The following is a 23785-nucleotide window of genomic DNA, read 5'->3' as shown; positions in this document are numbered from 1 at the left end:
AAAACTGTTAATATATTGTTATCAAATCTTATTCATGTTATCGCGAATTTAATTTTATATACCTAGAAAATTTATAATTTAATTTTTCTGGAATAAATGTAGACGGGGAGGGGGGATTCAGATTTCTAGATCTTTATTTCGGGCAACGGAAAAGTTAAGATAAGTTTTGAACACCATACACCGAATATTAAACAACGAATTAAACAAAGTTTGAGTCATATAGAGTTGGTACATTTAACGGGCGACAAAGTGTACGGGATTAGCTATAGTACCATATATTTATAAGTAAAAAAGTGGATTGTTATAAGAATAATACATTGCGATAAAATATATAAAATACTTAAATGCCTAAGTCGTCTATGATGTTTATAAGTTCAATGACTCAAATAATTGTGTATTCACAATAAAACACGTCATATATATAATATAATATATGCACGTAACCATAAAAATTGATTAACCGGCGGATATGTGTAATTTAATTACGGTTGTAAAATTTAATTAAAAATAAAAATATATATAGAGGTACATTTTATAAAAGTAAATTATATTGTTTACAGTTTTGTAAATACAAAATGATTATTAGTTTGCAGGTAATAAACATTAATAGAGTGTCATTCTTAGTTGAGTAGTTCTTAACTTCTTTATCAAGTCCTAACCTACCTACTTACTTTTTTAAACCATCTGTTATAAATTATAATTATTTGTAATATATTTAAACGAATATAAAATTAAACCTGTTACGAAATCGAATTAATGCGTAATTTTCAATGATTGAGAATTCCTACTTAAATTCCGTTTAAGACATGTTAAACACAAATCGAATATTATAATAATATGTATAACAGACAGCAGACTAAACTTTGTATTGTGCTACATAATAATTTGATGCAATTATAAGTTAATAGATTCAACAAACACTATAAACAAAGCTCATTAGGCATATTATATTGTACATAAATTATAAAATTTTAATTTCTTTTTTTCAATTTTCAATGTGTACCTATTGACTATCCATACACAATATAATAATATATTATTTAACATAATATAACTATTTAAATTACAAGACTCATGCCGGGTTGCATGAACAATAATCAATAAACAATTATTACCGAATCAATATAGTGAGCTAATATGGTCCCTTGAATATGATATAGTAAGCCATACAAATAGAATCTAAAATTCTAAATTGTATTTAAAAAAAAATAAATTTACTTATCGATGTTCAATATGTGTATTTACTATTTTTTAACTTACCCAAATCCACAGGCAGCAATCCATTTCAATTTCAGGATGGCTAATAATTTTCACATCAATGTTTAGTATAGTATGTAACAATATAATATTCAGGTTAAGACTATAATGATGTTATTAATTATTAGTTAGGTATTTATTCGTAATATTATATTATCAACTTATCTAAAAACGAATGTATAATTAAGTTTAATTGATTAATTTTACCGTAAAAATTTGAGTTTATTTTATCAATATGACCAAGCATCAACTGTGCATCTGTACGAAATTAAATTACGATTCTATGTAATTACTAATAATAAATTAATACACATTTATAGAAGATTTAAATAAACTAATAATTTCTATTGTAGGTAAATAGTATAGTCAATATATTGATATTGCACACGTCATGGTTGTGTACCAAGGTACATATATATTATTTGTCCGTATTATGGTATATAAAGTGAATCGAGTATAAAGAAGTAAACAAAAATTGAAAAATCTAGATGATTGGATGGATATATATTATGCTAATGTTCTAAAACAACAAAATATTAAACTTTGGTCTTTGATCAATGCAGTTCGCAACATACTCATTAACCACTCGCTCGATCATTAATTTTTAATAGCAAATTGTAAAATAGAGGATAATGACAAGAGACTCGAAAATATTTGCCTTAATACCAAAACATATAATATATTATATGTATATTATGCTAAATTCGGGAAGCCTGCATGGTTAATGAGCTAACAAGTGTTTGGATTTTTAAATCAGATACAACACAAAGCTGATTACAAATTATCAACAAACTGAAAGCACGAAGGGAATGAAAATAATTGTACATGAGAACATGATGTTACACAATCAAAACATAAACAAAGACAACACTAGAGATCAACCAAACTTGTACTAAATTAAGATTTACATAATAATTTCCAGTATACAATTTGGGCGAGCGTGGAGCTAATTTGACGCACAATATTCGGCTTCGCTGTTAGTTATAGTCTTAATAAAGTACCATCTTGATCCAATTTGACTGTAGATACATGACATTTCCACTAAATATTTATATTAGCATTTCCTATACACCATATAGTTTTTAAAATATTCGGACATTTTTATTGATTGAAAAATATTAACTTCTTTAGAAACTTTTTTTTAGAATATTATGTAAGATACCTGTAATTTTTAATTCAAATTAATTGTTAGGTGTACAAAACTACCATGTATTATAGTATAGTGTATTTACCTAATAATATTATATATTCATAATATACTGTATATTTTTAAGAAATACAAAATATTTTATCATGTATCACAATTTTCTAGCTTTTTGATTGCAAAAATGATAGGTATAGGCAACATATCAAGCTCTGAAGTGTATATTTTACAATCGTCAATCAAATGCATTATGGAGTGTGAAATGGTTGTAGGGAAATATTTACCTAAATATTATGTTCAGAAAATTAATACGATACGTTCAGTTATTTATCAAAAAATTAAATTATTAAAATATTTCTATGACATAATTATTGTACAAGACCTAACCTTGAAAGCAGTGTTGGGCAAACTGCAATTATACAATTAACTGGTGATTACAGTTTATATGGATTCTATTTATAAATAAATATTCATAAATTGTATTAAATATACCTACAATCATTGAATTTGCTATAACTTAGAGATTAAGATGATGTATATACTTTTGATGTTAAAAATAATAAAATTTCACTATGAAAATTATTATCTAATTAGTGCGATTTATCATACACTATGATTAACAATAATATAATCATTTTCCACGATTAATTTCACTAATTAACTTATTCATAGTGAAATTGTATTATTTTTAACATCAATAGTACACCATCTTAATCCTTAAGTAATGGCAAAGTCAACGAGTGTATATTATTATTTAATGAAATTTATAAATATTTAGTTACAGATAAAATCCATAAAAACTGTAATCACCGGTTAATCGTAGATTGTTTCTGTCAAACACTGCTTAAAAGTATATTATCATATTTTACACACACAATGACATTTTAAAATTACATTTTTTAACCTACTGTTTTACTAACAGTAAAATAAATTAACAGAAATAATATCATGAAATATTCTTATATCAGAGGCTGACACAAACCGTCTTCGTTCAGAATTGTTTTTCGTTTACAACGATTTGGTGTCGTTGAATTCAAATTTAACACATACATTACAGTGACCCACTCGAAAACGATGTATGCTGTACTGCAGAGTGGTGTCCACACGCCCACCTTTTTTAAAAATTATTCTGTGGTAGATTGCGGACCCCGTGCTGTTTGTACGTAACTGTATGGATTTAACTCTAAAGTATCAAAGTTATACCAAGTTAGTCGTTTTTACTTAATTCCACTTACGGTGGATTAGTATAATCAATTAATAAAAAATCCTAACCTAACCAATAACCGTAATAAAATCCGATGAATATAAAAAAACAAATTTAACCCTTTTTAAATTTGCCTATCTTCTTCCCAGAGGTCTAATCTACACACAAACATTAATTTATATATTATATATAACCCATAGCAACCATTAATAAACAAACATTTCTATCGTAAATCTCAAAATGCCTGTTGGAGCCCCTATCGGGGGTGATCAATTCCCTTTTTAAATTAGCCTATGACACTCACGAAGAATGTGGCTTTCTATTGGGGAAAGAATTTTCCAAATCGGTTCAGTAGTTTCGGAGTGTATCCCAAACATACAAACAAACGCTATCATTTTATATATTAGTATAGATTTGATATTATTATAGTTTCTATGGCAATAAAAAAATCGTTACAAAAATCGGCATCGCTAAGATCGGTTGAAAAAAAAAATTGTAAACAACCGAAAAACATAATATCTATATATAATACTGTGATTGATTTAGAATAGGTACATTAATTAATTTAAAATTTAACGGCGGGATCATAACATCCAAGTACAATATATTATGATACAAATATATAATAGTACAATATTGATAGTAATATAAATTATAGTAATAACAATACAAATGATATATAATAATATAAATAGGTACATTGAAAACAAAAAATTCTATTCATATAATTATTAAAAGATACCAAGCATGTAAAGTAAATAATTCAATTTTTGCTTCGTTTGCTAACATCATTCTTGTGATAGGGGAAGTTAAACCATAGTTTGTTTTTTGTGAAAATACATAAGCAAAAAATCGTAGTAGACCTAGTTCTACACCGAGGGACGTTAAAATTAAGAAAACTCGATGTTCTTAACATCGAGGTTCTAAACATCCAATATGGTTCATTCAAAAGTTTAAACAATGATTCGTATACAATGTTTTACCTACGTATGTCTTATACATATAATAATATGTATCCTAAACAATTATTACATTATGTGCAGGTATATTAATTCATATAATAATTTTAAAAAAAATTACCTATACACAGAAAAAGGTTCGTAATAATATTTATTTTTAAGTATACCTCCGCAAGTATAATAAATGTTTAAATATATGTACATACCTTTTATTTGTTTCTTCATTAGATATAATAATGATGTTCTATTCCAGACGATGTGGACAATAATATTTTATACTAAAGACTCAAATTAAATCGATTTGACCAAAATCAACGAATTTCGTAGCGTTTTATAATGTGGTAAACTTATGATAATTCAGATTAGGTCAATCAGCCTTTTATATAGGTTCATAACTGAGTGAGGGGAAACAAGCTGACAATGGTGCACTAGTGCGTGTTTTTTGTGCACATATAACATTAAAACCGGCTGTATATATTTTATTCTATAAATTGTATTAGATGCACTCTTCTCTGGAATAACGTCTTCCCCCTCTCGAGTAGATCTCAGGGTGTTTCCTATGACCACCGCATGCTTTGAATTAATTACCGGAAACAATTTATAGTACCTTTCTACAAAAAAAATATATTGTTTCGAGTATAATAACTTATTGAACATAATACTAATTTTTTTTTTATATAAATCCCGTTCGGCCACGGTTCAGGAGGCATTGGCAATAAATCATATAAAATATAACTATTAAATATATTGGTACAAAAATGAACTATGAATATACCACCTAAATTAATTTAAACTAAAAAATAAAGTGTCTTGAGACCACAAAGTTTTTTTTATTTTGGTTTATGAACATTTAAAAATATTTGAAATTCAATGTAACATAAATATACATAATATTATTTTAAAATAGGTACTAAAATACTTGAACATTGTATTAAATAATTTGCTTGATATTTGTTTCGATAAAATTCGTAAGTGTGTGACAATAGATTTTCAGATTTAAAAATTAAATAGGTACGAGATTTACATCACTATATCTAATTGAAACTTGATTTAAAAAAAATCTAAAAAAACAGATATCCACAGTTATTATATTGTATTTGTACAAAAATGTATTTTGAATTCTTTGAGAAAACTTGAAGAGTTATTGCAGATTTTTCAGTTGGGTACCTATTTAGACGGATTGAATAATATCGCACCATTTATGCAGTATAGGCCCTATTTGATGAACATCATCCATCATAAAGGTAAATTATCATAAACCAAAGGTAAATTATCATTCAATTCGGACTAATTTTGAATACTTAAACATAAAGTGCTACAACATTTTTAAATGACATCATTTATCAGATTTGTTTCCAAATATTTAATTTACCAATGCAATTCTATAATAATATTATTGGCTAGTCACAAGATGAGCATTGCAAGACTTGAATGGTGAGTACACATTAAAAACACTAAAACATCCATTGAATACAATCACTGTATTATAATATGGTCCGATTTGTTTTCCCGATATTTCTTAAATTATATTTTGCTAATTTACGTCAATGCATATTCAAGATTTAAAATGTTTTATGGAAAAATTAAAATATATACGGTTAGAGTAACTATTAATTTTTAAATATATTAATTTTCCGATTTTTGAGCGAACAAATTAAATAATTCACTATTTCTTACAGGTCTAATATAGAACCTAAATATTATATAATATATACGACACAGGGTGATTTTTAAATCATGCTCGCCCTATTATTATGCTTATATTAGACATATAATATTCAAATTCTAACTTTTGGAATTTTTAGACAAACTTGAAGACCATATTTTTAGATTTTTTAGAAAATCGTTCTTTAAATGATTTGCAGTAAAAAATCACGTCAGAACATAATATTTATTAACTATTATAATTCCAGGAACATTTTTGATTAGATATTTTTTTTTTAGATTTTTATAAACAATATGATCACTTACTCTTATAAGCCTATAACTTATAAGTTATAATGATTCAAATTAATAACTTTTTTTTTAGATTTTGTTCGGAACTATAAATGTATTGATTTATTTGAATCTATTTTGTAACTTGGTAGCTCAAAATGGGAAATTTTGAATACTTTTTAAAATTATCAAGAAAACAAATTAAATTTAAGAAAAAATAGAAATATTTACGTAAAAATGATTTTTGACATAATTTATATTTTTATTATAATTCAAATATTAATAAAGGTTTAAAATTGTTATCAAGTATTCATATTGGCACTAAACATAACATAATTTCACAAAATATTTTGATTCTATTTAAGCTATTTATAGACATATGAAAATTTGAAATATTTTTAGATTTTATTCATGAATTGTTCGTTGTTTGGTAAAAAAAAAAGTATGGTATAATCTAATACAAAGTTCCTCATAATTGATTCTTACCGAATTTAATAAAATTCATTTTTTTTATAAACGTTTAAAGTTCAAATTTATATAAAATTTATCAAAATCGTAAAATGCATGCTTATGGACATATTTTGGTAGTAAATTCATAAGACTTTAAATGTATTTATGACTAGAAAACTTCATATTCCTATCAAATTCCTCATAATTGAATTAGTAATAATTAATAATTTCATTTAATTTTGATAATAATATTTAATTAAATTATAAATTTAAAAAAATTATACATGCCTACTTATGTCTACAATAGTACATCATATATATTATAATATATATTGTAGTTTTATCAGATACAAATTTTAATACTTCGCATCATACAATATAAAGGGGAGTCAAAGAGACTTCAACGTTCGTTACACACAAAATATAATTTGAAAAATTCAGATATTATACCCACATACTTATGTAGGTAGTTGAAAATTATTCCTTTACTATCAACTGAGTAATAGTTGTGCTTGTGTGTGCATGTGTCTATATATTATTTTTTCTTATCACAAACGACCCGATTTATTTGTCATAATTTCGTAACCTGCAGAGGTTTTTTGAAAATAGAAATTTATTGGTCAAAGTCTCATATCCGGAAAAATTCACGTTTTTAAGTTGATGTTGAAAAATTTATGAAAATCTAAAATATCGATATAATAATTTGGATATTTCAAAGAATATAAAATATTCGGAACATGTGTTCTACAAAGTAATTCAAAAAAGTCTATTTTGAGAATAATATGCTGGTTATACGTGCGGTATTGCCGTGACGGTCGCGATTCATAAATAATTAAATAAGTATTATAAATAATTAATACAAATAGGTATAATTTTAAATAATTATTATATTATAATATAAAATAAATATACACGAAACGGGTGGGCAATACATCTTTATTTTTGTTTCTTCATAAGAAAAATAAACATTTTTGTTCAAACAAAATGTAAAACCCTCGAAAATTGAACCCCTTAAGCCGGGTTACCGACTACCGTGCACTAATATTTTTAATAATTCTGACATTTTATGCCAAATAGTTTAAAACTTTGAACTAAGAACGTATTAATAGCTATTCTACTTTCACGCCTTTAAAACATGTTTGGGACAGCGATTAGGCAGTTATACTAAACCCTTTGATAGTTTGATACATTTAAAAAAGGCCAAATTCACTTGAACCCTCTAAAAATCAATCTTTGATACACGTGGCATGTGCATAAATCGTCAAGGTCTTCCACAACATTGGGATGATAAAAAAAATAAATAAAACGTTCATTGTTTTACCTATTTATTCTGCATCCGCAGCAGTAATAATCCACCACGTGCATATAGTGCATATACATTGTAAACAAGGTAAGCCAATGACCTTTATTATTGAAGTCTTAAGCTATAATACAAAAAAACAGTTCATGGTTTATACATAGTACATACACACACGCCAATAATCTTTTCAGTTGAATAATCTCTTAAGAATTTGTTGATATTATAATAGTCAATATGCACACATGAAATATTTATCAACATCAATTTTGGACCGAGCGCACCGAGATCATACATTTAAGTTTAAAATAATTTATTCGACTGGTTTTATATTATCTTATAGTTATTAGGTAAAAAAAATAACAAAAATGTTTTCTATTCGTTGATTTAATATCTAAAAAATAAAAAAATGTACATAGTTTCTTTCCTTTCTACAATTACCTATTCATTTAATGTGAATTTATTGTATTTTTTTTTATTATTATTTAAAAATCAAGGACTAACTTGTTTTACTCCCAATTTTTTTATGATTCGTTTATAACTAAGCGCATTATTAATCATGTTGTGTGCATTTTAAAACTGTCTTCGTAAAACTACTACACAATGTAAAATACCCAATTGTTAGTTCAAAAAACTTTTGGTGTTTATTGTTTAGAAAATTTATTTTATAAAATTATGAGCAGTCCTGATTTAAAATTATTTATTGGTCATTTTAAAATTAATCCATAGGTATATATAGTATAGTGTGTATAATACAGTGAGTAGGTACAAAATAAAACAAATATTATTATAAATATAACGAAGTAGTGAGGTTTAATTTGAATAAAATCTGACTACATACAATATATTATGTTTGTACAGATTTTTGACATCATTCCAATAAATTATTTGGTAATATTCACGACAACATTACACAAAATATAATTAAAAATTTAGAATCTTTATATCCTTGTATTTGAGGTGTTAATCGTTTGAATTTAAATCAGTTACATTTTTTTATTAATACGATTACACTACATTTACAATTACCTACCTATGTAATATATATATTATACTTAAATAACCATTTTAAGTAGGTATGTAAAGTTATTATAGTTACTTTATTAATATCTCAACAATGAACTTTTGATACAGTAATTTTTTTAGAAAGACCTTTCTTGAACAATAAAAATTATTATAATAGAAATGGTTGTGTTTATTTTATTCTTAAATATAAAAAGACGCATGTACTGCAGTTTATTCTAAGATCAACAAATGGACTCAATATTTTATTGTTTCTTTTTCAATTTATGTACCTATACTTATATATTTTAATCTACAATAAGTATAAAAACCCAAAAATGGTGAATAACTGCAGTATAGGTAGTGAGTTTATCCTTTCGTTAAATATGTAACTAGGAGGAGTCCCTAGACATTTGCAAGGGGACGAAAACTAAAGGTTTCAGTCTTTGCATAGTATAATTTTAAATTGCTTATTAGTTATTATAAAAAATATATATCTATTTTATTTTTTAATATTTTTTTTTTTTAGTAGTTTTTCTAACGCATAACACTAATAGCAAATATAGCAGTAAATAACGTTACAACAAATTTACAATAATTTTAAAATGCTCTAACTTGTTTTAAAATTAAAATCACAATAAAAGCCAACGTAGGGCCCTAAATAATATTCTTAAACTTAAAATTTTCATTAGTTCAAATTACTCTGAAATTAAAAATAACAAAGTGAAATGGATTATTCTGAACATATTTGCCATGGTATAGTATGCGTCGGTTAGACGGAAGACAACTACACAAAAGGTACGACGTCCTCTTGAGAATTTAAGGATATAAGTAGGCAATTATTTTAACCACAAATTATAACAAAAAAATATTTAAAAATATAACATATGCTACTAGATATTTATTCTCTGCAAGGAAAATTGAGGAATCTTATTGATGTTTTTGTATATAATGCAGTGGAGAAATATCTATATAGTACCTACTGTGCTACATTTGGTTAGGAATTTAATGAATTAAGAATTAATAATTATAGATTGAATTTTAATTAACATTTTACTTAATTTATTGATTTGTGTTTCTATGGCTATATACAAAACGATATGCAAAAAAAGTCGTATCCAGCCCAAAAACATAATAATATGTTAAAATATAATATACATATTACATATATTATTAATTCATTCAAATATAGTCATTTAACCTATTATTATCAAGTAGTATGCACATGAATCAATAATTAATTTCCAATTGTATTAATATTAATGTAAGGATCGCATACAGAATAAGTTGATTTGCAGAAAAATTAACCATACAAAACTAACAACATTTTTAAAAAGTTACAAGATAGGGTGAGGGTGAGTTCATTCCTCCTTTGAGACACTTCTGAGGTTACTGTGATGGATAATTTCAATACTAATTCAACGATAGATCATTGTACGAAAAAAAAACAATATTGTACAAAAGAGGCAGATGGATCCGCACCTATTTTTAAGGATACTTAATTTTATATTAAAGGCACCTACTTAGATAAAAAATTTTATATTTAAGAAAAATTCCATTGTGTATAAAAAATACTAATATACGTTATGGTGAAAATTTGTAATTTACTTAGTTAAAATTTTTCGAGGAAAAATTTTTACTTTAGGTACTTTTAAATATCCAATTTTGTCATAGTTTAAACTTCAAATGATTATCGAAAAAACTGTGACTGTATTTTCGATATTTTTGAAGCGATGTAAGACAACCTTGTTTTAAATTTTTAAATCTCAGGTAAAAAATTAAGAACTTTATAACTACTAAATAATTTGCGATAAGTTTATATATGTCTATAAGTAGTTTTAAAAGTGGCATATTTTGAAAATTGTACACCGTGTCTACAAAATGCTATTACGAATATTTAGCAAAAACGTGAAGTCTCTAAAATACGGTGAATTGTTTCTGTATGTTAATCTGTGTTTTTTTTATCAAAAACTGGTGTAACTGAAATATTCCTCTCTGGCCACTGTTCTTTGGTAATTTTTCCCAACAACTTTGAAGTTTAAAGTACTATTTACATCAAATTTGCCACCAGAAACCAGTTTGATAACTAAAGCAAAATTATGTTCCAAAACGCGATGACAAAAAAAAATTAAAACCAATACATCCTGAGTGAAGCATATAATAATAATAACAGGATCTAAAATGACGTAAATCCGTAAATAATATTATTATAAATATCAGCATACCTCTTAAGAATAAGTTGTTTATATTATATTGAAACTGAACCAATGTGATTGGTGCATAAAATCATTACAGTTCCACAAAATAATAAATACTTGTAATGATATCCATTTGTATATTATAATATTATAATTTATAAATATATTATGTACTTACTACTTATACAATGTTATTACTTATCAATTATCATACATAATAATGTTAATTGATAATATACTATTTATACTTATAATTAATATGTTAATTGTTTTATTATATATGAAAAAACTAAATTACTAAATTAAATATAAAGGTCTTTAAATTCAAATATATACCTATCTCTAAAAATATTTCTTTTTATGTTTTTTAATGATATGATTATTATTTTACGCGGTTTTACGAAATTGAGTTTATAGGGTTTTTTTGATAAATAGTTCTACATGATATCGAGTCTGATAATTTAGAAATCGATTTTAATGAAATTTAAATATTATTCAAATTTTTTTTCGTTATAAAAATATAATTCTTCTATTAACGTAGAATTGATGATTTCTCCTGCAAACCTGAATGAACAAATTATTTTATGCTTCAATCCAAAATAAGTTTGTTTATATATGTTAATACTATAGAGTCTTGTAATATGATGTATATTGTTACAATAAATTCAGAAATTATACAAATTCGTGGATAAATTGATAGTTAGGTCATATTTGTAAATTATAAAACAAAAAGAAAGTTAAAAAATAGGTAATTATATTATATTATACATATTATACCACAATATCAATGTGAGTATGATTTAAATTTAGCTTTTTTGTCCTTAAAATTACTTTAAAACTAAAAATACGATATACACATAAAGTTTTACTTACAGCTGACGAATGAAAAACTATTATATACAATGAAGATCTACATCGGATAGGCGTTATACACAATATACTTCTTCGTGAATATACGTAGTATTAACTATTAACTGAATAGACCAAGAAGCTCGCTACTAGATAGGTAATAAAAATATTGTAGACAAAAATAAGTGGGGAAAATATATATAAAAAAAAAATCGACACCATTATAAAATTTTAATTCATTTTTATAGGTAGGCAGTACTACGTATATAATATTATATGTACGTGTATATTTTTTTATCAATACATCAATTTCGACCGTGAATAATTTTGATGTCACTTAAAAAAATGCATGTACCTACCTACGGTTTTTCTCGACCAGCGCGCACCTATAATGTCTAATGATTTATATTCTGTTGAAAATTAAGAACACTTATCTCTAATCATATTATTATAATACGCGCATCGTTTATATTGGCATACTGCGTATACGTCAACGTTATAATAATAATTGCTGATGACATACACAGCATTAAAAAATAATATTGTCTATATAGTAACACGCTAAATTTTTTTTTTATTATTACTTTAAATAACTGTTCTACGGTTTGCAACATGTAAAATATTGTTTAGATTAAAGTCTACAGATCCCAGTGTATCTCTGCTTATATATATAACTATATAGGTATAATAGTAATTGTAATTTGTAAACCTTACTGCTGCAGAACAGCTATTTAAAGTAAAAAAAAAATGTAGCCCGTTACTATAGGCAATATAATTTTCCTCTGCAAGGAAAACTGAGGGATCGCAGATATTATGATTTTGCAGTGGAAAGATATCTAGTAACACACTACGTTTTTTTTAAAAGAATTTAACGAATTAAGAATAATATCAATATATTATAGACGGATTTTTAATATAAACTGCGTTTATAAAATATAAATAAATATTTTAATTGTATCATTAAACCTTGTATTATTTTAACCACAATAAAATTGATGTATTATTGCAAATTTTTCGGTAAATTATATGATGCCATTTGCAGTGTGGTGATTGGCATTGGCAGATTGACAAGTTGACTGAAATATAACTACACAGGTACATAGAGTTTCCCGACAAAATGGTGGTCTACTTCTCCGCTCTTCTAACTTTAGCTTAAGTTATAATAATAATTAATTGTTTTTCAAAATTCAATTTTTATACACCAAAATGCATCTATTACATCGGGATATGAAAAAAAAATTAAAAATTAAAATTATATCAAAATACTAAAAATAAAATTTCTTTCAATAATGTCGTTTCGTGCCCGTAACTACTTCAAAGTTTAGAATTATACAACAAAATATTCTCTAAAACGTTAATCATACTTCTCAATGATTTATCGACGGTTTAAACTGCAGTTAAAAGAACCATACTTCAGTATAATATGTTACAGCAACTACGGAGTTCAACCTGTGTTGGACCAAATTTTGGTGTTTCCAATTTTCTACGCACGTTATACATACTATATATTATATTAATAGTTGAAAAAACGTAGGTGTTAATTAAGATTATGAATAAGGATCGGATTTATACGCAAATTAATATTATATTTTTTTTTTTTATTGATCTTGAAGCCCGGCACTATGGCCATTTACAAACATTGTTTTTTTTTTGTCCGTAGGGGAGGAATTGTAGGTTAGTAAAAACGTGTGTTTTGTTTGGCAGATTTTTTAGAGGGCACGCGTAGGTATCTGCCATGCCCGGGTGGGAGATGGCGGCACTTCTCTCCGGACACCGTGACTTGCCCAAAGAAAAATGCCATCCGCGGCCGGGTTCAAACCGGCGCCGGTGTGCGTCACAACCGACGCCTTAATCGGCCCGACTACTCCGTCCCCCTATTATATTATTATATGTATTGGAAAAGGCTATTTGAAATTCGATGAGAATTATTCCCGATTTAAGATCATATTTGTGACGATAAAATTACGACCCGTCGTCAAAGATAAGATTTTAAGATAAGACAACTCTTGATGATCGTGCAGTGTAATGTAGTAATTTGATATTAAATTTGAATTAAATATTATTTTTACTTTTAACTAACGTGGATTAAGAATTTTTTTGGTGAAGAACAAAGTAAAGACGACGAAATACTTAATACTTTTTAATACTGACTTTTTACATAATTTTAAATAAAATATTTTCAATTAAATTTTAAGTAGGTAGGTAAATATTTTGTAGCACATTAGGTACAGTGTTTTTATAAGCATATTTTGAGGATTTAAATTAGGGTATATAAATTAGGGTATAATTAGGGTATTAGGGTATATTGGTATACCATTGAGTATAATATATAGCATCTTAAGTACTCAATGATATTACCTATACAATGACTACCGACCTAACGTCATATTATATTATTGGATATTATCACAATATATCAATAATACTCACGAGAAAGGTAAAAAAAAAAGGTGGATAAGTGGATGTCGCTCTGCTGTACAGTAGGTTACAAGTGGGTCACTGTAATGGATGGTGTTAAATTTGAATTCAATGATATAATATCATTGTATAAGAAAAACGATTCTGAGCGAAAACGGTCAGTAAGCCTATATGATTTTACCAAGTATATTTGATGATATTATTGTGAATAAAGTAATTTATATATAACCTATTTACGTGGAGCCTTGTTTTAAATTTTCAATCCTTAGCCATAAAAGTTAAAAATTTATAAATTTTTAATTTTTTTCATCTGCCTTTGAAACAATAACCTAGGAGCCTTCTATTAAATTGTCAAGCTTTTTTACTTAACAGATAAAATTTTATTGATATTTATAGAAAAAAAAACTAAAAAAATTGAAAACTGACAATGGCCGTAAACAGCTCAAAAAGAGTCAAAATATTTTGTAAATTTTATGGTGTATAGAAAATACTAATATAAACATTCAGTCAAAATGTCATATCCTTACGGTCATTTGTTTTAGAGTTACACCAAAAACCAAAATCGATTTTGTCGAAAACAGATTTTGCGTAAAAATTCCCGTTTTTTCCCTGGGAAATTTTTACTTTTGACCCCCCAAAGTACCAACTAGATTCACTTTCCTATCAGAAAAGTTACTATTGAAGAAAATCCAAGCACTTTTACTGTCCTAAATGTGATGACAGACACAAAAATAAAAAAAAAAAACACACATCATTGTAAAATCAATACATTCATCGCTTCGCTCAGAATCTAAAATATTAAACAGTTTACAATCCACCCTCGTTTATTGAAATAAACCCATCGATCAAATTAATAATTATAATTTGAGCCTTCATCTCTAAAATATGCGAACCAATTTCTATCTTATGGAAAAACATAGTTAATATAAACATTATATTATATTATTTTCTTTATCGATTTTAATATGACTATGATTATATTATATTGAACACCGTCGCGTAGTGGGCCTAGAATATTTCAATTGTGTAGGTCAAGGATATTCGTTTTTCAATTTTCCATTCACGTGCCTAATATTTTTTTTCAAACAAAATGTTATTAAATCTATTTAATTATTTATACCGATAGATTAACGATACATACAGAATTTGTATTTTGTATACCTACAATTAATGTAATGTAAAACAATAAAGAACTATATTGTTGTTGCAAGTAATAAGGAAAATTAATACGGCAACGGGTAATTTGTCCTGTTAAGGTTAGGTGTACTATAGGTATTAGGTACCTATACTTACCTATATAATATTATTATTTAAACAGTTTTAAAATATTTTAATTTTCAGATAGGTACTAATATTTTCTGATTTATAGATTTTAATTATTTTAACAATTGTATACAAGGCAAACGGCTTAAGAATCATATGCATAAGGTGAAAAATTCTGCATACGAAACAAATCAGTTGTTCGTAATAACGGTTGGCACTGTTCCAATCATTTGTTTTTTTTTTTATATAACAAAACAACTTATCAAAAAGGATAATGAACTCGTTATTATTCGAATGTAACTATTGTACGCGGTTCCACAATTTGGAAACCAAATAGGGATTGAAGAGGAAACAATATGTGTGCGTGAGGATAGGTCAGTGCCGCCAAGAATGTATCTAGCGTACAACAAAAGATAGGTAATAAATAATTCACATTTTTTTTTCACAACCAGTAAAATAATAAATTCAAAACTGCCAAAGTAGTTTGTTTTTTCTGCATAGGTAGGTAGGTACTATTGATTGCTAATTGTTATATAGCCAAACTATAAAGCAACAATCCTATAAAACAAGTTTTAATGAATTATTTCACATTTTACGTTTAACTCACCGTTTCTAAATTCTATGCACATTATACGTGAATTAAATTCTGAAATTTTCAAATTCCAAAACTTTCAAATCTTTAAAATAATATATATTAGTTTATACATATATATTTCCTCTATAGTTATTTTATCGCATTATTAACAATATTTCGTATAAAAATGTTCCTGGCGCAACCATACTATGTAACAATATATTTCAACATAAACATACAATTTCAGTAAAAAATTCAACGAAATCAAATTTTCACAAAATGCACCTATTAACTTATAAAATTATCAACATATCTTCCAAAAGATGACTATGTCTATACGTATGTAGGACGTAAGTATGTATGATTATGTATGAATGTGCGCCATTAGTCATTACACACTCAGACTTCGATTTATAGCCATAGACCTTTTTAAGATAATAAGATATAGACTGCAATATATATGGATAGAGAAAACCAATATCTATTAACATCTATTAAAGATGATATATGGTGAGAGAAAAAGACTACACCTCTTATCATCTCTCCATCTATACATAAATTATGTAAAAAGTCTTAACATAACAATTCTATACGATACAAAGTTATGATGAGAACATAGAGAACTTTACTGTCTGAAGAAGACGGATAAACGCAGATTGGATCAACAATCAGTCTATGTAGGCGAGATGATGATTTGTTAAAATGTATTGTCTTTATGACTTTATCTATTATCGAGATACGCCGATAAACACCGATATGTAACACCGCATTTTAGGAGTGTTCATTTTTTCCCGAGCTAGTGACTCAGTGGCGTGTAAACATAGGGTCCAAGTGTCGCTCGGGCAACACCTTAAATATGGGTAGGTGGGTATTGATAGATGAAAAAATAGGTCATTTTATAGGTTGGTATAACAGTATTATGAGGGGTTGGTCATCTAAAATTATTTGAACAACAGTAATAATTTTTCTTTATTATGATACACGACACTGGTTAGTGTATTTATAAAAACAAAATAATATTTTTTAATTTAAACTGTTATAGTTAGCTAGTTAAGCTCGAAGTTAAAATGTACAATATGCAACATTTGACAATTGTTAACTATTAAACTAAATAGTAAATACTAAAGTTTTATCATCAAATTCATGATAATAATTCAATAATGATGTAGGTACGTATCACCATAGGTGCATTTAGGGTTAAAATTCTGGGGGGGGGGGCTAACAAAACTATTTATTTAAAATAACACATAGGGGGCTTATATCTAAATCAATAAGGGATATTTGTGGGAGGGCTAAATCTTAGTCCAGGGGGGGCTAAGCCCCCCTAGTTTCGCCAATACGTATCACATATGTGGCTATGTTGTATGTATTTACCATATAATTTATAAACATAATTATTGAATTATTAAAACAACAAAACAGTAAACAAAAAAAATGAATAGGTTTTCAATAAAAAAATAATCACTTGACCTACCTTACTATATTAGCACAATTAATATAACGGGTTTTCATAAAAAAAAATAATGATTAAGTATGAATACCTACCTATCCAATATTCTGTGTTTATATAGATAATATTACCTTCTAGTAATATAAGGTCAGCAACCTATAGCATTAAATAATAATTTTACACAATTAAGAAAAAAATATTGGACTTATACTTTAAATATACCACTGCGGTGTTGAATCCGACAAGTGGGAGAATTCTATACCCCCTCAAAATATTTACTCAATTTAAATTAAACCAAAGTGAAAAAAAATGCAAAAAACGAACTGTTAATAACGCACTGCACTGCACAACGCAACCGCAAACTGAACGATATACACTCAAATACCATTTCATTTTAGCTTGATAAACCTACCTACAGCCCGGATTAAGGATCAATTGGGCCCCGGGACACCATACACTTGACGGGCCCCCTTTCAACTTTAACTTCAAAAAAATTATATTACTATATTTTTACGACTGTATATAATTGTATAATTTTGTATTATAATATATTATTACCACGTGTCCACGTACAATGTAAATATTGCGTCCAATATAATTTACAAATTTTATAAATTTCATCATATTGTTATCAATTATTAGAATTTAGAATATTAATTTAATATATTTTATTATTATTTAGTCATTTTTCGTGCCAAATTAAGAACATTTTTATTTTATAATTATTAGGTAACTATACTAAAATAATTTCATTTTTTTTAAAACTGTTTTGAATGGGTCAAAAAATATATATTTTGGGAATAAAGATGTGGGTTCCAGAACCATTACCCTCCCCCCCTGCCACCCTTGATACACAAACAGCCACAACAGTTTCAACTATTATAATATTATATTAATCAATTTGATGGCCAGTCGGTCTATCGCAATTGCCTATGGTCGTTTTAGATTTTTAATACCTATTGAATATTTCAGTAAAAATTAGTTTATTTTTTTTAGACATTTAGACTTGGAGTTAATTTTATTTTAAACTAGTTAAAATCAGTTTTGAGTAAAAGTTGTTGTGAAAACTAATGTTGACTAGTTAGAACGAATTTTGACGGATTTCGGGTTTTAAAATAATAGGTATAATATCTACTGTTTAATATATATTATAATGATATTAAATTTGCGGTAGTATGGATAAAAAATAACGAATCGAACCGTTTCCGCGTCATCAGCTGCCCCGGAGTATAATATAATTTAATGTAAGTTACACAACACGGCGTATATACCTATGCATAATATAAGACATATACCGGATGCGGGGGCGTCGGCGCGGCGAGGGGGATTTCGATTGTGGCGAAAAGGAGCGGGGTCCTTTCGAGGCGTCGGCGGCGCCTCGGTTTTACGAAAATTAATTGGTGTAGGTCACTGTCAAACGCGTAAATCGATCAAAGCGCCGATATATTATATTATATATTGTATACGTGTCTGGGGCCGCGTTGATAAATCGCATAAATTCGACGGCGGCGCTTTTCCGATGATATTAATGATGGCGGCGGGCCCGTTCGCGGCGTCGTAGTCCGAGACGCGCGTACACTGCAGACGGGACGGGTATATTACAAAGAATGGACGGTGAGACCGCAGCAGGTGATTAATGACGGTCGGGCGCGTGAGAGCTTTCGAAAGCAAAAGTTTGTGTATATATACATAATATATATATATTATATAGGTTAGGTTAGGTACAGTGTATATACACCAGATGTAAGTGGGAGTTCTTTCACCTCGGTCCCGCGGTGCAGACGCGGCCCTCGGTTTCCTATACGTACCCCCCCTCCCAACAACCTTCCCCAACCGCACCCAGACTGGTCTAGACTTACGTGGTGTGACACGAGATCATATATACATAATACATAATATACATTATGGGTATATAATATATAAGTATACGGTATATACACCTTTATGTACGCGCGTATACATAATGTATAGTAAGTACGTTTACGGCGGCAATCATTATTCATGTCGTCTGCCGCCCGAATGAGCAGTTCCAGCCCTCGAAATGCTATTTACACCGTTGCAGCCGACGACGGCACATTACGACCAAGCATATTATCGTATACACATGCGGTCGTATTATATATTTGTGTTATTTCGAGTGTCGGAATGTAGGTACTTACATGCATTATATATACCTACGTCCTACACGGAGGAACCTCCATAGATCGAGCAGTCGGAGACGAAAAAAAAACGATTCGAGTCATAGAAAAAATTGTATTTCGTCATACACCGCGGAGACTTTATTTAATTTATTCTTCTATTTTATTTGCGCGTGTACTTACACTACGTCACTACCCTGTACATATGCTCAGACGTACATGCGGACATACGTTAACATTTTCAAAAAAAAGTGTTCCATATACGTACCCAGTTGTAATTAAAAAAATATTTTAACTCATATAATATTATGACGTGTATGACGTATATATTATATATTGATTTTATCTTGATTTTGAGACCGCGCTGTTCTTCGAAAAAATCGGTCAGATCTATTTGTTTTTTATTTTTTTATGCTGACCTATCCGTAAAGTTTTCAATCATGCAATCATGCCGAGTGCAGAAAATGGGTAATACGGAAATTATTATTGGTTCCCGGGTCAAATAAAGTGTACGAATTCGTTCCCGATAAAAACGACAAAAATACCATCCACATAAATTGTTTTCGATTCACGCAAAAAAAGTCTTGGGATACGCTGCAGAGTGATCAACGAATCGACGAATATCAAACTTTCATCCACTATTATAATTAAAACCTTTTTTTTTTTATCAAATACGAAAATCCAATATTCGTAGACAGTCATAGTGAATAACATTGCCGCTTTTTATTATACGAGCATATAGACGTCATTACGGGATAGGTAGGTAGCAATAAGGTATACCTATCAATATCGCGACCACGCTTATTTTATTATTTTATTCACCGACTGCTCCCAGGGTTCATTAGACCGGCACGTGCAATCGAATTAAAAATATTATGATACATGCTACCTCATGATTTCAATCCAAATGACGTCCCTGTGTACAAGTATAATAATATGTGACTGGTAACTATTTCGTATTTTTTTTTTCGTTAAATGTCTTGGTCGTTTCGATTTTTCCAATCACAAGAAGTTTTATACTTTTTCGGTTCCTGTCACATTATTGGCTCCGACAATGACTGTTACTCGTTCTTTATTATTTTCCCCTCCGTGGCTCCGTAAAAAGTATTCTTTTTGAATTTCAAAGTTCTGTCTGGTAATATTTCACAATTTCACATAACTATATATTGCTTAAAAATTAAAATGTTGAAAAATCACGGATAATGTTCTTACCTAAAAGTTTGATAATAGGTCAATTCACTCTAATATCAAAACTAACAACACACTAGGTATTGAAACTAGTGAATGAAAATTTGCTCTGTCGTACATGTGTAAGACGGAGACAAGTGCTTGGGTAGTGTCCTCTTAATAGTGAATAAATAGCTGGATTAAAAATGAATGAAATTTTTTGATATTAATATTAGAAGAATGACGATCTCATTACCTGTCTCATTGAGCCACTGACACACCGCCACTGCAATCAAGCAAATGCAGCAAGGCTCTCAACTTTTTTTTGCCTTTGGTATTTTAAAAATAAGTAGTCTTCATTTTTTTCCTACAATTTGTCAACATATTATGTTGTGTCTTTTACATCCTCAAGTTAAAGCCGTTAAACAGGAAGTTAGGAAAGTAGTTAAATAAGTACTATAGTAGGCATGTTGGTATATTGTATATACCTTAAAAATTAAAACACACAAATATGCAATTACTTAAATGAATTACTGTATTTGCAAGCAATCTGCTTGAACTTCACAAATACACAAATCTATGAATTCAAGATAACAACGATAAATTGCTTGTACAATAATTTGTTTTAACACATTTCTTCAAATCTTCATTATTCATTTATTACAATTCTTTTTGTATCAATACACTAATGTTCATAAAAGTAACCATAATATTAATATAAATGTTTTTGGCTGGCTAAAATTTTTTTTACTAACCAATTTTTTCAACGCTTTTAAAATGTATTATTGTTATTATAGTAACTCTTTCCCCCAAAAAATATGTCCCATGATACATAGGTTTTCCTCGCAGAGGAAAAATATCATGTAGGTTGTTACGTTTTATTTTTAGGTTATCTTATAAGAAACAGGGCATGTATACTTCCCACCAAAAAAATTAAGGCATGAAGGTTTCGTTTCAATAGCTCGATGGTAAAGTGCGCTAGGGTAAATGTCAAATGTCAATGTATCACTAAATGCAGAAAATTGTGTATAATATTCATATTTGTTTTTATTGACTATTTAGTCATTTGCTACACAATTTTAAAATTATTTAATTATTTTCGTTTCTTTCCTGTGCCCTATAAAGGGTTAACAGTCATCAATCTTTAAAGATCCCACAAGTTTTTTGCAGTAATTATCTTACAAAAAAAATTAAATTGAATAAATAAATATTTAAAAAGATAATTTTAAAACCTAAAGTAATGTTAAAATATTACAGTCAAATAATTTTCAAAACATTGTGCCAATTACTAAAATAAACTTTTACATGTAATATGTATATATAGGTAAGAAAAATATAATTTGTCCTAAAATAAAGGTAGCTATTATTGCTTATGATTTCAGAAAAACTGTATTTCAATTTTAAATAATATATATAATCTAAATAGAAAACACAGTACAATCACCTATTAGTAGGGTTCGGATTTAATGGCAATATATAAATTAATATATATATTCAATATATTAATCAATAAAAAAAGCATTTAAAATGTCAAAAAAGCATTTATAGTTTATATAAAAAGCAATTACAAAAAATGACACTCTGCTGTATAGTAGGTTGCAAGTGGGTCAATGTATAATGGATTGTATTAAACTTGAATTCAATGATATACTATCATTGTATAAGAAAAACGATTCTGAGCGGAGACGGTTTATCAGTCTAAATTTTTTAAATTTTTATTATTTACTATAGGCTTTATTTCTTTAAGTTGAATTAATATTATAATTTTTTATTCATTGCTACGGCGATAAACAAATCATTAGAAATTAATATCCCATTTTAAGTGGTTTTTCTTAATTTGTCAGTAGTTTTTCCCGTAGCATTAAATTACCATGGAGAAAATCAAAAAGTTACCTTTTTTAATGAAGTACCATCTTGATCCAATTTGCTAAAAGATAAAGTACTATATGATGAAATCAAAGCACTCCTTCCGGTAGAAATTTTGTATATAGGATAAAAAAAAAAATAAATAAATAAAAAAATAAACACCATTGTAAAACCACTAGCTTCCTCGCCCAGCTCAGAATCTAAAAATGTAGTTTGTATGCTGTAAACCTATTTAACTAGTTTGTATTAAAAAAATTTCACTACCATGTACTTAGATAAACTGTCTTCAGTAAAACATTGACGGTTTGAGCTTAAAATAATTTTGTACATAGAAAATGATCTTTCTATGACCACGGAAGTTATGGGGGGGACTGACGAATAATTTTGAATCTAGTATCTACGCTTGAATATATTTTAATCTATAGATAGGTAGTATGGGTACCTTTATAAACGTTAAATTAACTGACCATACCAAATACTGGATAAAGTATTTAGCAATATCAATAAATATCACCGATAATAAACCCATTAAAAATAATTGCCAGACGAGTAGACGACAATGCACAGTCTTCAGAACATTTAACCGATTTGTACCGTTAATTTAAATACGTATG

The 23785-nt window shown here is 27.7% G+C and overlaps 1 protein-coding gene across 2 annotated transcripts in view; it reads right to left on the bottom strand.

The window, feature by feature from the left end:
• Positions 1-12437, bottom strand: part of LOC132939363 (follistatin-A) — a 92148-nt gene extending 79711 nt beyond the window's left edge. Inside the window, exon 1 of one of the 2 annotated variants that reach the window (XM_061006477.1) lies at positions 12320-12437. Coding sequence is in view for 1 of the 2 variants with exons in the window: in XM_061006475.1 (XP_060862458.1) it covers positions 4771-4789 (19 nt within the window). In the remaining variant the exon portion in view is untranslated. Of the gene's footprint in view, positions 1-4770; positions 4912-12319 lie in introns of those variants that run through there. The other variant, XM_061006475.1, reaches the window with a different exon arrangement.
• Positions 12438-23785: the final 11348 nt, after the last annotated feature.

Source organism: Metopolophium dirhodum, chromosome 2 (assembly GCF_019925205.1).
Source record: "Metopolophium dirhodum isolate CAU chromosome 2, ASM1992520v1, whole genome shotgun sequence".
Classification (NCBI taxonomy): Eukaryota; Metazoa; Arthropoda; class Insecta; order Hemiptera; family Aphididae; genus Metopolophium; species Metopolophium dirhodum.
Note: the sequence above shows the minus strand (reverse complement) of the source record. Positions and strands in the feature narration are given on the sequence as shown.